General features: G+C 37.5%; 1 protein-coding gene across 2 annotated transcripts in view; it reads left to right on the top strand.

Annotated features, from left to right (window-relative positions):
- The window catches only part of LOC118742380, a 265,677-nt gene extending 252,750 nt beyond the window's left edge, over positions 1-12,927 (top strand). For both annotated transcript variants that reach the window (XM_036474410.1, XM_036474411.1), the window contains exon 10: positions 11,375-12,927. In XM_036474410.1, coding sequence (XP_036330303.1) covers positions 11,375-11,552 — 178 coding nt within the window. In that variant the 3' untranslated portion in view covers positions 11,553-12,927. The remainder of the gene's footprint in view (positions 1-11,374) is intronic.
- Positions 12,928-13,178: the final 251 nt, after the last annotated feature.

Below are 13,178 nucleotides of genomic sequence, written 5' to 3' on the forward strand. Positions count from 1 at the left end.
CACGCTGGCAAATAAAAATTCATTCCGACCAAACCATATCGAAATTCACGCAGTTTTTTCATAGATAAGTGCAGAAATGTTTATTATGTTCGTTGTTGTTAAAAATTTGCATCCACGAGGCGCAGATATTGTTTAAATGTTCAACTGTTTATAAAAAAATTATTGAAAAAAATATATATATTTTTGTAACGGAAATAAGTTCATTGTATAGTTTAATGTTTTTTAAATCTGCACACAAAAAAATATTTCATTAGGACACTTATTTTCAAAAAAAAAATCTAAAACACTGCAAAAATTTTCAATTGTTGATAAAACAAAAACTATTCGGAATTTTGCAACAAAAATTACAGTGTACTTTTCGACTACAAAACTCGGTGCTGCCTGAAAATCATTGAAAAATATTGATCTTTGTAAATTCGGGGCCCACTTGAGGAAGCCTAACCCAATACCCTTGTGCACAAGTGCACTCGGGTATAAAAACATTGTGGCGCATGTAATACACTTGAAAAAACTTCATTAATTATCACTTCATCAACTCCTTACACACAAAAAAATGCCATTAATTCTTTTAGCCTATTTTTTAACCGAAGTTCATAGAACTCTTAGGTCTCCAAAAAATCATTTTTTTGGTTAATCACGGGTTTTTATTCAGGTTTTAAAACGTTAAAAAAACTGGATTAAAAACCTGATATTTTCGGTTTACCGAAAAAACCCGAATTATACAAAAAGCACTGCAAAAAAAAAAAACAAAAAGACATGAACCACAAATCTAATTAAACTAAATTTTCATTTACACTTATTACTTACTGCTGTGCAACGGAAATCAATAATAACAATATTTTTGGTAATATATTATTAACTTCAAAATTTTGTGTAATGTGATTTTATTTTTTAATATTTCCAATGCTTGTAATGTAAAATTTGTTAATTTTTTATTAAAATATGATTTAACAAACGACATATAAACCCAATTTTCAAACTTATTCCGAAAGTTCAATATTCACAATCGACTTCACAATCTACTATGCCTAGTTTCCAGATCAGCAAAAAAAAAATGTGTAGACAATTTGAAGTTTTTGGTACTCCGTAAAATTTTATTCCTATCTTGAAGATATACAAAAACCGAGTTTTCGGTTTTCGGTTTAAAAGAAAAGCGATTAACACCTAAATTAAAAAAAGACTGAAAAATATCATTAACAAAATTAAAACCAAACAAAAACGGCTTTTAGAAACACGATCTTATTTGTACATCCAAATTTGGCAGGTGTCCAAAGAACACTCTTTCTCTGCCCATGTCTACATCAGCTTTAAGCTCAATTTTGATCCGGCTCCTTTAACAGCATACAGGAACAAGAAGCAAACCGACTGGGCAAAGCATAAAAATACGCTGTCGGTCTCTCTACACAGATATGCTTATCGTTAAGATCTGATGAAGCGAGTCTCTCGAATACGAAGGTTGTTTCTCTCGGTGAGCTGGACTCATCGTCAAAAATTGATGAAGCAGTGAACTTTATGACAAATGCCTGTAATGGTGCTTTGAAAGCCTCCTGCCCAAGCACCCTCCCGAAGGGCACAAAGAAACCCCAGTGGTGGAATCCTGAGATTTCAGCACTGAGGAAGAACAGCAAGAGGCTCTTCAATCAAGCTAAACGAACAGGTCTTTGGCAACCATACAAAGACGCACTCAAAGTTTTCAAGAAGGCCATAAAGAGGGCGAAACGCGAATCTTGGCAAAACTTCTGCGACAACATAAAAGAAAACTCTAAAACCAACAGGCTGAGGAAAGTTTCCTCGAAATCCTCTTCAAGTATGAACTCTATCCAGAAGTCTAACGGTGACTGGACGACATCATGTATCGAAATGCTGGAGGTCCTTATGAGCACTCACTTCCCGGACTGCTCAGATGACACCTCAGATTTTTCGCCCGGTCTCTGGGTGATACCGTTGGGGACATTGTAAGTGAGGAGAGGGTGGAATGGGCTTTAATGTCCTTACAGCCCTACAAATCTCCTGGCCTTGACGGAATGTTTCCCGCTCAACTACAGGAAGCCAAGGACATACTGTGTCCCATGCTTTCTCAGATTTTTACAGCCTGCCTAACACTGACTCACATACCACACGAGTGGACAAAGGAAAAGGTTGTATTCATACCAAAAGGAGGCAAGACCGCACATGTGAAACCGAAGCATTTCAGGCCTATAAGCCTCACCTCGTTCTTTTTCAAAACTCTAGAGAGGCTCATCGACGAATATAATCGACGGAATATTAAAGCTGACAGCCTCTCCTCGAATCAGCATGCATATTCCAAGAGGAAATCCGTGGAGACCGCACTCCATGAAATCGTGGCGACGATTGAAAAAGGATTGGCCTTAAAGGAATACACGCTCGGAGTTTTTCTCGATATCGAGGGTACTTTCAACAACGTCTACCCGAAGTCTGTTTTTAACTCCCTTCTCAGGGCGGGGGTGCAGCGAGGTCTGGTGGATTTTGTTGAGCTCCTTCTCGGTAAGAGAACTATTCTATCAGAACTGGGGGATGGTTCCATTACAAAGTATGTGACCAGGGGCACCAGGGGGCGTTCTCTCCCCACTACTCTGGAATCTAACAGCGAACACCATACTTCTAAGCCTTAAGAGCACCGGTTGTCAAGTCATAGCGTACGCCGATGACATAGCAATCGTTGCAACGGGCAAACATCTTCAGGTCCTGAGTGAGTTATTGCAAAACGCACTAGGTCTGGTAAACATCTGGTCCAAGGAATGTGGACTTAGTGTCAACCTGCCAATACAGAAATGGTACTTTTCACAAGGAAGTATAAAACTCCTTTATTTAAACCTCCCACCCTAGACGGGGTGGCAATTACTCTCTCAACCGAGGTGAAATACCTTGGTGTTATTCTGGACTGGAAGCGAAACATTGTGGATCGCTCCAGGAAGGCCTGCAAGGCGGCTATAGGCAAAAAATGGGGAATAAAACCACATAAAGTACACTGGATGTAAACAGCTGTGATAAGACCCATCCTTTTCTACGGGGTCACCGTATGGTGGCCTGCGCTAAACAACACCGTATCTAGAGCCAAGGTGGAACGAGTGCAGAGGACGGCTGCCATGCTCGTCACGGGAGCCCTGCCCACCACACCCACCAAATCTCTGAAAATAATCTTAAATATTCCCCCTGTGGATCTCTACAGCAAATTTCAGGCCGGCTGCAGTGCGGCCAGGCTAAATACAATCCTCCCGTGGAGAAACCTCAGATTCGGGCACGCAAAAGTACTTGAAACTCTACCGGATAATCTACGACAAATAGATTATACCACTCCACTACTCTGTTTAGATAACAAATTATCCTCAAGAATCCCAGAGAGGAACGAATGGGAAAGGGCCACAGACCTGAACCCAGGGTCTACGGCCATATATACAGATGGTTCCCAGCTTAATAAAAGAGTGGGTAGCGGGATCTACTCTGGCGAACTCGCGCTAAATCTCAGTTTTCGCTTACCGAACCATTGCAGCGTTTTTCAAGCGGAATTAAACGCCATAATGGAGTCGGCTCGGTGGCTTATAACCTCCGCCCCTCCAGGACGGCCAATCTCTATCTATTCTGACAGCCAGGCTGCTATCAAATCTCTCAATTCTAACGAAGCAACGTCCAAAGTAGCCATCGAATGCAGGAAGACTCTCAACCTGCTGGCATCAAAATGCTCCTTGACTGTTGTATGAGTCCCTGGACACAGGGACATCCCTGGCAACTGCCTAGCCGACGAGCTGGCAAGGAGGGGGACGGAAATATCTGTAGTCAATTCTGCTCGGAATGCGGGTATACCTCTAACCTCCTGCAAGCACAGACTAAATGCGAAACTCGTTGAGGGGGTAAATATAAGATGGGCTGTGGAAACCACCTGTCATATTACCAGGCAAATATGGCCAAAGATTGATGTAAAGCGATCCATAGCTCTCACCCGGCTGGACCGCACCTCTCTCAGATTAGTAGTTCGGGGTAATCACCGAACATTGCCTGATGGGCACACACGGAAAGAGGTTAGGATACCTCAACAACGACTTCTGTCGCAGTTGCAGAGACGAGGAGGAGGTGGAGACCATCGAACACTATCTCTGACATTGTCCCGCGCTGGCCAACATGCGCAACCAATTCTTCAACAAGTACTTTGTAGACTGTTTAGCCGATTTGAACTCGGCGAACGTTCTCGACTTTTTGTGCTATATTAAACGCACTCGGTGGTTCAACTACTAAGGGAGGGAAAGAAACAAATGGCTTCGGCCAGTGGTATCACAACGGGCTTTTCCAGCCCACGTGTGCTCGGCGCACTGCGCGGGGCAGCCACTCTAACCTAACCTAAACTAACCTTGTACATTCCTACAAACTTGTTTACAATACCTATCGAATCAACACATTATACCAATTTTAAAATTCGATGCAAAGATATTATTTGTTTGCGAAATACTTACGTTTCTTGCCCTCATTTAAGACTTTCCACACATACGGCAGTTCCCTAAATTTTTCTATAGAAATTCGCTTGCTGTACTTTCAATGTGTATTTGTATGCCAAAATGGCACTTTCAAAACTAATAATATTTCAATACATTTTTGTGAAATCCTTGGCATTTACTTCTTTTTCTTGACTAAGATTTTCTAATTTATATAGTGTATCCAATTGGTATATCTTATTTTAGCATTGGACTATTGTTTTACGAATGCGTTTCTAATTTTAATGCTAAATGGGAAGAATTAAAAATAATGACACCTTTTTATTTTTTTTTTTTTGTCCTCAATATGACATTTCATAGTTAAGGATAGTTGGCAGCCCTGGTCGCACAGTATTATTGGGTCAGAAGCGGTAAGATTGAAACACAGTAGAAGAGATAAAAAGGTAGGACAAACTGGATTTTGGTTGGTCGGAGTGTAGATACGAAATATTTAACTTATTAAAATACACAACATTTCCTCAAACATCAAAGCTCTTAGTCTTTATGAATTTGTAGTCACAGTACAGAAACACGTCATAACCCTTTAACCTTTGTGTGTGAATAGGGCAAAACTTAGACGTGCTCTAAAGATAAAAGCACGTTTTTTGACAGGTATCCCATCGAAAGTTATGTCAAAAAATGCTTTTAACTTTAGAGGCCACCTTATTTTGACTATAACTACAGACCATGATGTTCAATTTCGAAAGAATACCATGGTTATTCTGTTTTGAAAAATGTTTTATCTTCGCTACCAAAACTGTTGTTGTCATTAGGAAAATGTGTGGGATTCGACACTTTTTTAAAGCCGCCAGTATCTCTTCTTCTAAGCAGACTATTCGACAATTTGCCAACCGTATCATTCTAAACGCATGCCCAAAGTATCGAATATGAAAAAGCATTTTTGCACATATGATAGTTTGACACGGTATTACGATATAATATTATTCAAAGGATAATGATTAAATGCTGATTCAAATTACTTTACTTATAATGATTAATAATAATAATAATAATAGATTGGCGCTTACACATATGTTAGTGTTTGGCCGAGCTTCTCCTCCGATTTGTGGCGTGCGCCTTGATGTTGTCACACAAAGCGGAGGGACCTACAGTTTTACGCCGACTCCGAACGGCGATTGTATTTTTATGAGAAGCTGTTTTTCATGGCAGAAATACACTCGGGGGTTTGCCATTGCCTGCCGAGGGACGACCGCTGTTAAGAAAAAACTGATTAATAATAATAATAATAATATAATAGATTGGCGCTTACACATATGTTAGTCTTTGGCAGAGCTTCTCCTCCGATTTGTGGCTAGCGCCTTGGTGTTGTCACACAGTTTTAAGCCGACTCCGAACGGCGAGTGTTTGTTTGTGAGAAGCTGTTTTTCATGGCAGAAATACACTTGGAGGTAGGGTTCGAACGATACTATCGATATTGAGTAAGCATCGATACTGAGGGTATAAAAATGAGTACTTTAATACTCGATACCTTATTTGGTGATTTTACTCGATACTTTGCAAAGTACTCGTAGTATCGAAAACTTTTTAAAAAACTCACTTTTTAAACTTTTTCTTCCATTGGCAACCCAGTTTTCTTTACTTATACGGATTACTATCATACAATTTTGTCCATCACTTAAAACAAACGAAAATTTCGTGTAGTCTGTTGCATAACATAAACTAAATAAGCTAAAGATTAATGGCCTTATTCATAAAAAAACAAAGTAGGTTTAAAGAGCTTAATAAAATGACATTTTTCAGTTTATAAACCTTTTTTATTTTTTATGAATAAGGCCATAAAGCTTTATGTAAAGTTCACGAAAATGCAGAATTTTTAAACACCTTTTGGGTATGCAGTTTTCTAACGTATTGAAATTTACGTGTAGCCTAGTACCGTTGAATTTAAATTCAAACTTGCACATTATTACCATATGTACCAAAAAGTTAACAAAAATTTCTTAATAAAATTTGAAATTCGTAAATATATATATATATATATATATATGTATGTATGTATGTATGTATCCGACGGGGCCACAAGCGCTCCATTAGTTATATTGGAGCTGTCTATATTCAGCAGTAAGCGCTCTCTTCCTACCCAACGGGACTGAAAGTGAGCTGCTCCCCAAAGGAGCAAGTAGGGAGTAGTACAAAAGCAAAGTAAAAAAAAAAATATTTTATTTTTATCAATGCTCAGAAATAAATATCATTTTGATAAGTAACATAAAATATTTTCTTTTGAAAAAAAGTTAATTCCCACTAGAACTTGAAGGGAGATCTCCCAATGTGAGGAATAAAAGATTGCTCCCTTTGTCCTGATTTCGGATCAATAGGAGAGATTTGTCGGTTTTGAACTCCATTATAACTTGCTTAGGAGTCAAATAGGAGATCTTCTAAGCGAGCAACAAACGATACTCCCAGAGGCATGATTTTTGAGCAATAAACGATTTTTGTCGACTTTATACTCCTTTATTACTCGTTTGGGATCCAAACGGGAGATCTCCCAAGTGAGCAATAAAAGAATACTCGCTGAAGAATGATTTCGGAGCTATAACTGAGTAAAAAGCGATGTCTCCTAAGAGAGCAATCCAGAAGTATTCCTTTTGATTTATGGGGGAGCTATAGGCACCTCGTTCAACAGAATTTTTGTGTTATTGGAAAAACTTATCATAAGGAAAACTACAGAACTATAGAAACAATTGGGGTATTCACAACGGCGTTGTAAGTGTCGTATTGTTGTATGTCGTAAACTTTAACGCAAAAAAGTATATTAAGGGGGTTTGCAAAATACCATCAAAGTCTATTATGAATTCTTGCTGTGTTAAAAAATAGTTGGTTGTCGTTTCGAGGTCTCCCAACGTTTATTTAAGCTTTTAAAGCTTACGACATACAACAATACGACACTTATGACACCGTTGTGAATCCCTCAAATATAAGGAGGATGCAATAATTTAATGTGTGCTATTTATTTGAAGGTCCGTCGGTATGTATTGAAACTTTTGGTTAAATTTATTAAATATTGTATTAGATACCGCTAAATACTTTTCAGATTTGGCAAATTAGTAGGAGTGTCAGCACTTACGCATGACTCCGTGGTTTTAACGTTCATATCACGCCGGTCCAGATCTTTTACTGGGTGGCAAAGATATCAGATGGGCAAAGTCACCTCAACATTAAAACAAGAAACTTTTATACATTCTCCCTATTTGCGTGAACTCCTGAACACCCATGCATCCCTGATACCCAGGACATCATGTAGTTATCTTGCCGTTTTATTATTATTCTGTTTTACTTTAAAAATAAATATCGATAACAAAATCGGATAAATATCGATAACAAAATTGATAAACATCGCTAACAAAGTCGATAAATATCGATAACAAAATCGATAAGAATCGATAACAAAATCGATGAATATCGGTAACAAAATCGGTAAATATCGATAACAAAAACGATAAATATCGATAACAAAACCGATAAAAATATCGATTATTTTATCGATATTTATCGATTTTTCCATCAGTATTTATCTATTTTGTCTTTAATTACCTTTATTTTAATCTTCCTTCTTCGGTATCCTCATCCTCCTATTTGTCTTTACTTTTATGATCAACATTTTTTTCAGCTACATATTCCCCTTCACATTTGCCCTTATATATATAAGTAAAGCGTTTAAATTTACCTTGGTCTTCATTTTTGCCTTTATCCTTACGCATCTTTGTTTTTATTTTTATTTTTATTTTTACCTTTGCTTGTATTGGTCTTATTCTAAGTGTTATTCTTTAACCTTTTATTAGCAAATTTTTGTTAAATTAACACCATATGCATACACACAAGAAGCACTTGTTTCAGCACCAACCATTTGCGTTGCACCGTTTCCGTTGCACCATTTCCGTTGCATCATTTCCGTTGCATAGACACAAGAAGTACTTGTTTCAGCCCCAACCATTTCCGTGTGCAATTTCCGCTGAATTTACAATTACAATTTACTCCCAACCAACCAACCGCCGCTAAAGAAGTTTCACTTCAAAAATTAAATAAATGGATTGCGTAAATAGCAAAATCTTCTAGTTCTTTTATTACTCGTACAGGAGGCTTTCGGAATGCCTCCCATGGGAGTACTCACTTATTGCTCGTTCGGGAGGTATATAGGATATTCTTCTATGTGCACTCCCTTGTTGTCTTTTTGGGAGGTATAGGGGAGGTTTTTATGGGAGTACTCCCGTATTGCTCGTCTGGGAGGTTTGTGGGATGATATTTTTGTGTGTGCTCCGCGATTGCTCGTTTAGGAGGTAAAAGGGATCGGGGAGCACACACAGAAATATCATCCCAAAAACCTCCTAAGGGAGCAATACGGGAGTACTCCCATAAAATCCTCCCCTATACCTATAAGACAACAAGGGAGTACACATAGAAAAACATTCCACATTCCTCCCGAACGATCGATAAGGGAGTGCTCCCATGAGAGGCATCCCGAAAGCCTCCTGTACGAGTAATAAAAGAGCTTTTCATTGCCTCACATATAAGCTAAAAGATTTTGCTATTTACGCAATCGATTTATTTAATTTTTTAATCTCATGCATGTATACAATATTAAAAGATCTTAACAGATACCTATAAGTACGAGATCAGACAAAACATACATAAGTAATACTTATTACATTTTCGATTAATATTGGAATTCTAATGCGGGCAAATGCATTCAAAGTAAAACAGAATAATAATAAAATATTGAGATATCTACATGATTTCCTGGTGTCAGGGATGCTTGGGTGTTCAGGAGCTCACGCGAATAGGGAGGGTGTATAAAACTTTCTTTTTTTAACCACGATCAATGTGAAGGTTACTTAGCCCATCTGATAGCTATGTCCCCCAGTAAAAGCTCTGGGCCGGCATTATATGAGCGTTAAAACCAGGTGGTTATACGTAAATTCTGACACTAATTTGCTAATCTGAAAATTATTTAGCGATATATAACACAACATTTAATTAATTTAAATAGAAGTTGCAATACATACCGATGGACCTTAATTTACCTGTGTGCTATCGACATTCAATTATTGCATCCTCCTTATATTGTTTCTATATGAAATATTTTCTGTAGTTTTCCTTATGATACACTTTTCCAATAATACGCAATTGCTTTTGAACGAGGTGCCTATAGCTCCCCTATCAATCAAAAGGAATACTCCTGGATTACTCTCTTAGGAGACATCGCTTTTTGCTCCTAAGCGAGTAATAACGGAGTACAAAACCGACAAATTTCAGTTATCGCTCCGTAGTCATGCCTCAGGGAGTATTCTTTTATTGCTCACTTGGGAGATCTCCCGGTTGGCTCCTAAATGAGTAATAAAGGAGTACAAAATCGACAAAAAATCGTTTATTGCTCCAAAATCATGGCTCTGGGAGTATTCTTTTTTGCTCAGTTAGGAGATCTTCGATTTGACTCCTAAGCGAGTTATAAAGGAGGTCAGAACCAACAAATCTCCCCTATTGCTCCGAAATCAGGCCAACTCTTTTATTCCTCACATTGGGAGATCTCCCTTCAAGTTCTAGTGGGTAAATGCACTTTTTTTCAAAAAAAAAAAATTTATGTTACTACTCAAAATGATATTTATTTCTGAGCATTGTTAGAAATTTAAAAATTTATTTTTTACTTTGCTTTTGTACTGCTCCATACTTGCTCCTTTGGGGAGCAGCTAACTTTCAGTCCCGTTGGGTATGTACACTTAACCACTGTTGCCAACTTAGTGCTTTTCGCACTACATTTAGTGCTTTTCTTAATTCAAAACACGAAAATTTTTGAGTTTGGTGCTTGGTGCGTTTTTTGGTGCTTTTTGTTTTAGTTTGAAAACACCAAAACTGTAAATCTGAAATAAAAATGGAAGTTAAATTTAGAGAATTTTCGTAAGGAGCTTTACAAATATGGAAACAAAATCATGGTACAATGACAATCATAAGCGATAGAGCATATGTTTGTCAAAAAAATAAGTGGCAGCACTTTCAATCATGCCAGAATTTCATACGGTAATTGCCATTGACTGCAAAAACGACCATGTTTCTGAGGCCAGGAATCGATCTTTAGACATTTAATTTGGGCTGAATTTGTTATATTTTTTTCGAATATTAAAAAAAAGCACCAGCATCTCCTAACAGTAAAATGAATAACGAATCTTCGACCGCCGAGTAAGAAGCATTAATTTTTATTTATTTGTATCGGCGTAATAATAATAATAATAGATTGGCGCTTACACATATATTAGTGTTTGGCCGAGATTCTCCTCTGACTTGATGTTGTCACACAAAGCGGAGGGACCTACGGTTTTACGCCGGCTCCTAACGGCGATTGTATTTTTATGCGAAGCTATTTTTCATGGCAGAAATACACTCGGAGGTTTGCCATTGCCTACCCCGGGACGACCGCTGTTAAGAAAAAACCGTTTTCCATATTTTTTGGGATGGTGCTTTGACCAGGGCTTGAACCCACTACACCACAGCGTCGACTCGATTTGAATCGGCATACCTACAATAAAATTTTGTTTGCATACATAGTCCATTAAATTCTCCAATAAAAAACTTGGTGCTTTTTTCGCGAAAAGCGCCACTTTTCTTGGATTTTAGTGCTTTTTCGAATTGAATGCCGAGCGGCGACCGCTGCTAAGAAAAACTTTTTTTTTCAAAATTTTTTTTGCGATTTAGCTCTGACCAGGGCTTGAACCCAGGCGCTGCGGAGTGGAAGCGCGCACTGCTACCGACTACACCACAGTGGCCGCTGATTACTGCCCTAGAAATTTTACTTAGTACATACTAGGCGAAATCAGGAATAACTGAGTTTATTGCACCTTAAGTAAACAAGTGTATGTATGTATTTTGTTTTTTTTTCTTTGCAGTGCAACTCTTGAAACGCATACAATTTTTAATCTGACGCCAGGTGAAACATATCTCATTTACGTCACTGCCAATCTGAGCGAGGGGAGGTCACTGCCATACCAATCTCTGCGGATTACCATGAGTCATCAATGCAGTAATCATCTTATTGAGTCGCGAGAACAAACTGCATATTATTAAACGTTTTTTCAACGGAGTGTTTGGAAAGTAAAATGGATTTCAGGAGTATGGTTGAATGACAGCAGCATAACCTGTGCCTCATCTGAACATCTTCTGACTTATTTGTTCATTGGACTCGCTGTTTAATTGATTTCATCGAAATACTATTCAAAATTACCATTTTGCATATACGTACATATATCTAAGTAGTTGATAACTACTTGTACTATAAATGAGTATAATTACATATATATTTACATATGTACATACATTTGCATAGTTATACATATACACAATGCAATTGCCAGTTCCACAATTTAAGCGCTGAAAGACTTAAGCTTATGCCTTTGACATGTGTCTACTTTAGTTAAGAATACGTAGTCGAAAACCAAATGCATTGCCTAGTTATAGGAGCGCCGAGCTCTCCCAGTGGGAAATTTCATAAAATCATCATATACATTTATACTTATATGTACATATATTTATTTCATGTAACGCGAGATTTTATTTTTCGCAGTGAGCTTCCCACGCCACCGTGAATTACATTGTTCGCTCCTTCAATTACGATCGCGAATTACCTCATTCACACGGGCACATTCCCAATTCTATTTGACAGTACTCTGTCCCTGCGTTTTGTTTTTTTTCGCTGCAAAATTGGTGCAATATGTAAGTTACTGCTAAAAATGTTTGTCTGTTTTAAATTGGTTATGTACACATTTATTAACTTTAGTTTTAGTACTCAGATAAAGTGCCAGTTTTTATTTGTAAACTGGTTTCGAAAAATTTCCGATTAAAATTAGACACGGCAGCGATTTGTTCGTAATTCGCATGGTAATTGGATCTGAATTACTCACAAATGAGGTAATTCACTCTCAATCTTTTGCATGGCGAATTATGTAATTCGAAGGGTAATGGAGAATCGAATGGTAACCCTTCAATTTGAAAAATGCGTTATATATTGCATTTTTTATGATTTGCAGTCAGCAATGCATCCTTCATACAATTTTATATCACCCGAACAATAAGCGCAACTCAAGACCTTTAATTTGAGCCAAGGTAGAAGTATCTAGGCCTTTGAGAGCCAAATTATAACGATCCTTGCGATTGACAAAGACAATTTTTAGTTTGGTTATACAATAAAATTATGAATTATTTATTCCAATTAAACTTGCGTGTGTTGATATTACAAAGATGACAATTTAACTGACAAACATAGCGCTAACGATGGTGACAAACCGATGCACTAATGATGAATATGCAGGCGGCGACTCCGTTGATGGACGATAAAGATTAAGATGATACACTATGTTGATGGATGATAAAGATCAGGGATGGAATTTCAAAATTTCAAAATGTGCCAAATGGTCTTCAAAAATAGTGCCGAAAACGAGATGAAAGTGCCACAAAAAAAAATTTTTTAAGGCGTTTTAAGAACAATATGTTTTTAGAAATAATATTTAAAAAAAAAAACTGAAGTAATAATAATTATTAATTAGCTAAATTATTGCAGTAAATCATAGTAAAATTACACAGAATTCCAATTACGGAGGGGAAATACACCGAAATATAGGTATTATGACATTTTTACACACATATATGTACATATGCACCTATATGCGAAATAATGGCAGTGAGATATTTTGACCA

This window comes from Rhagoletis pomonella, unplaced genomic scaffold (genome assembly GCF_013731165.1).
Source record: "Rhagoletis pomonella isolate Grant_MI unplaced genomic scaffold, Rhpom_1.0 Rhpom_scaffold_00007, whole genome shotgun sequence".
NCBI lineage: Eukaryota > Metazoa > Arthropoda > Insecta > Diptera > Tephritidae > Rhagoletis > Rhagoletis pomonella.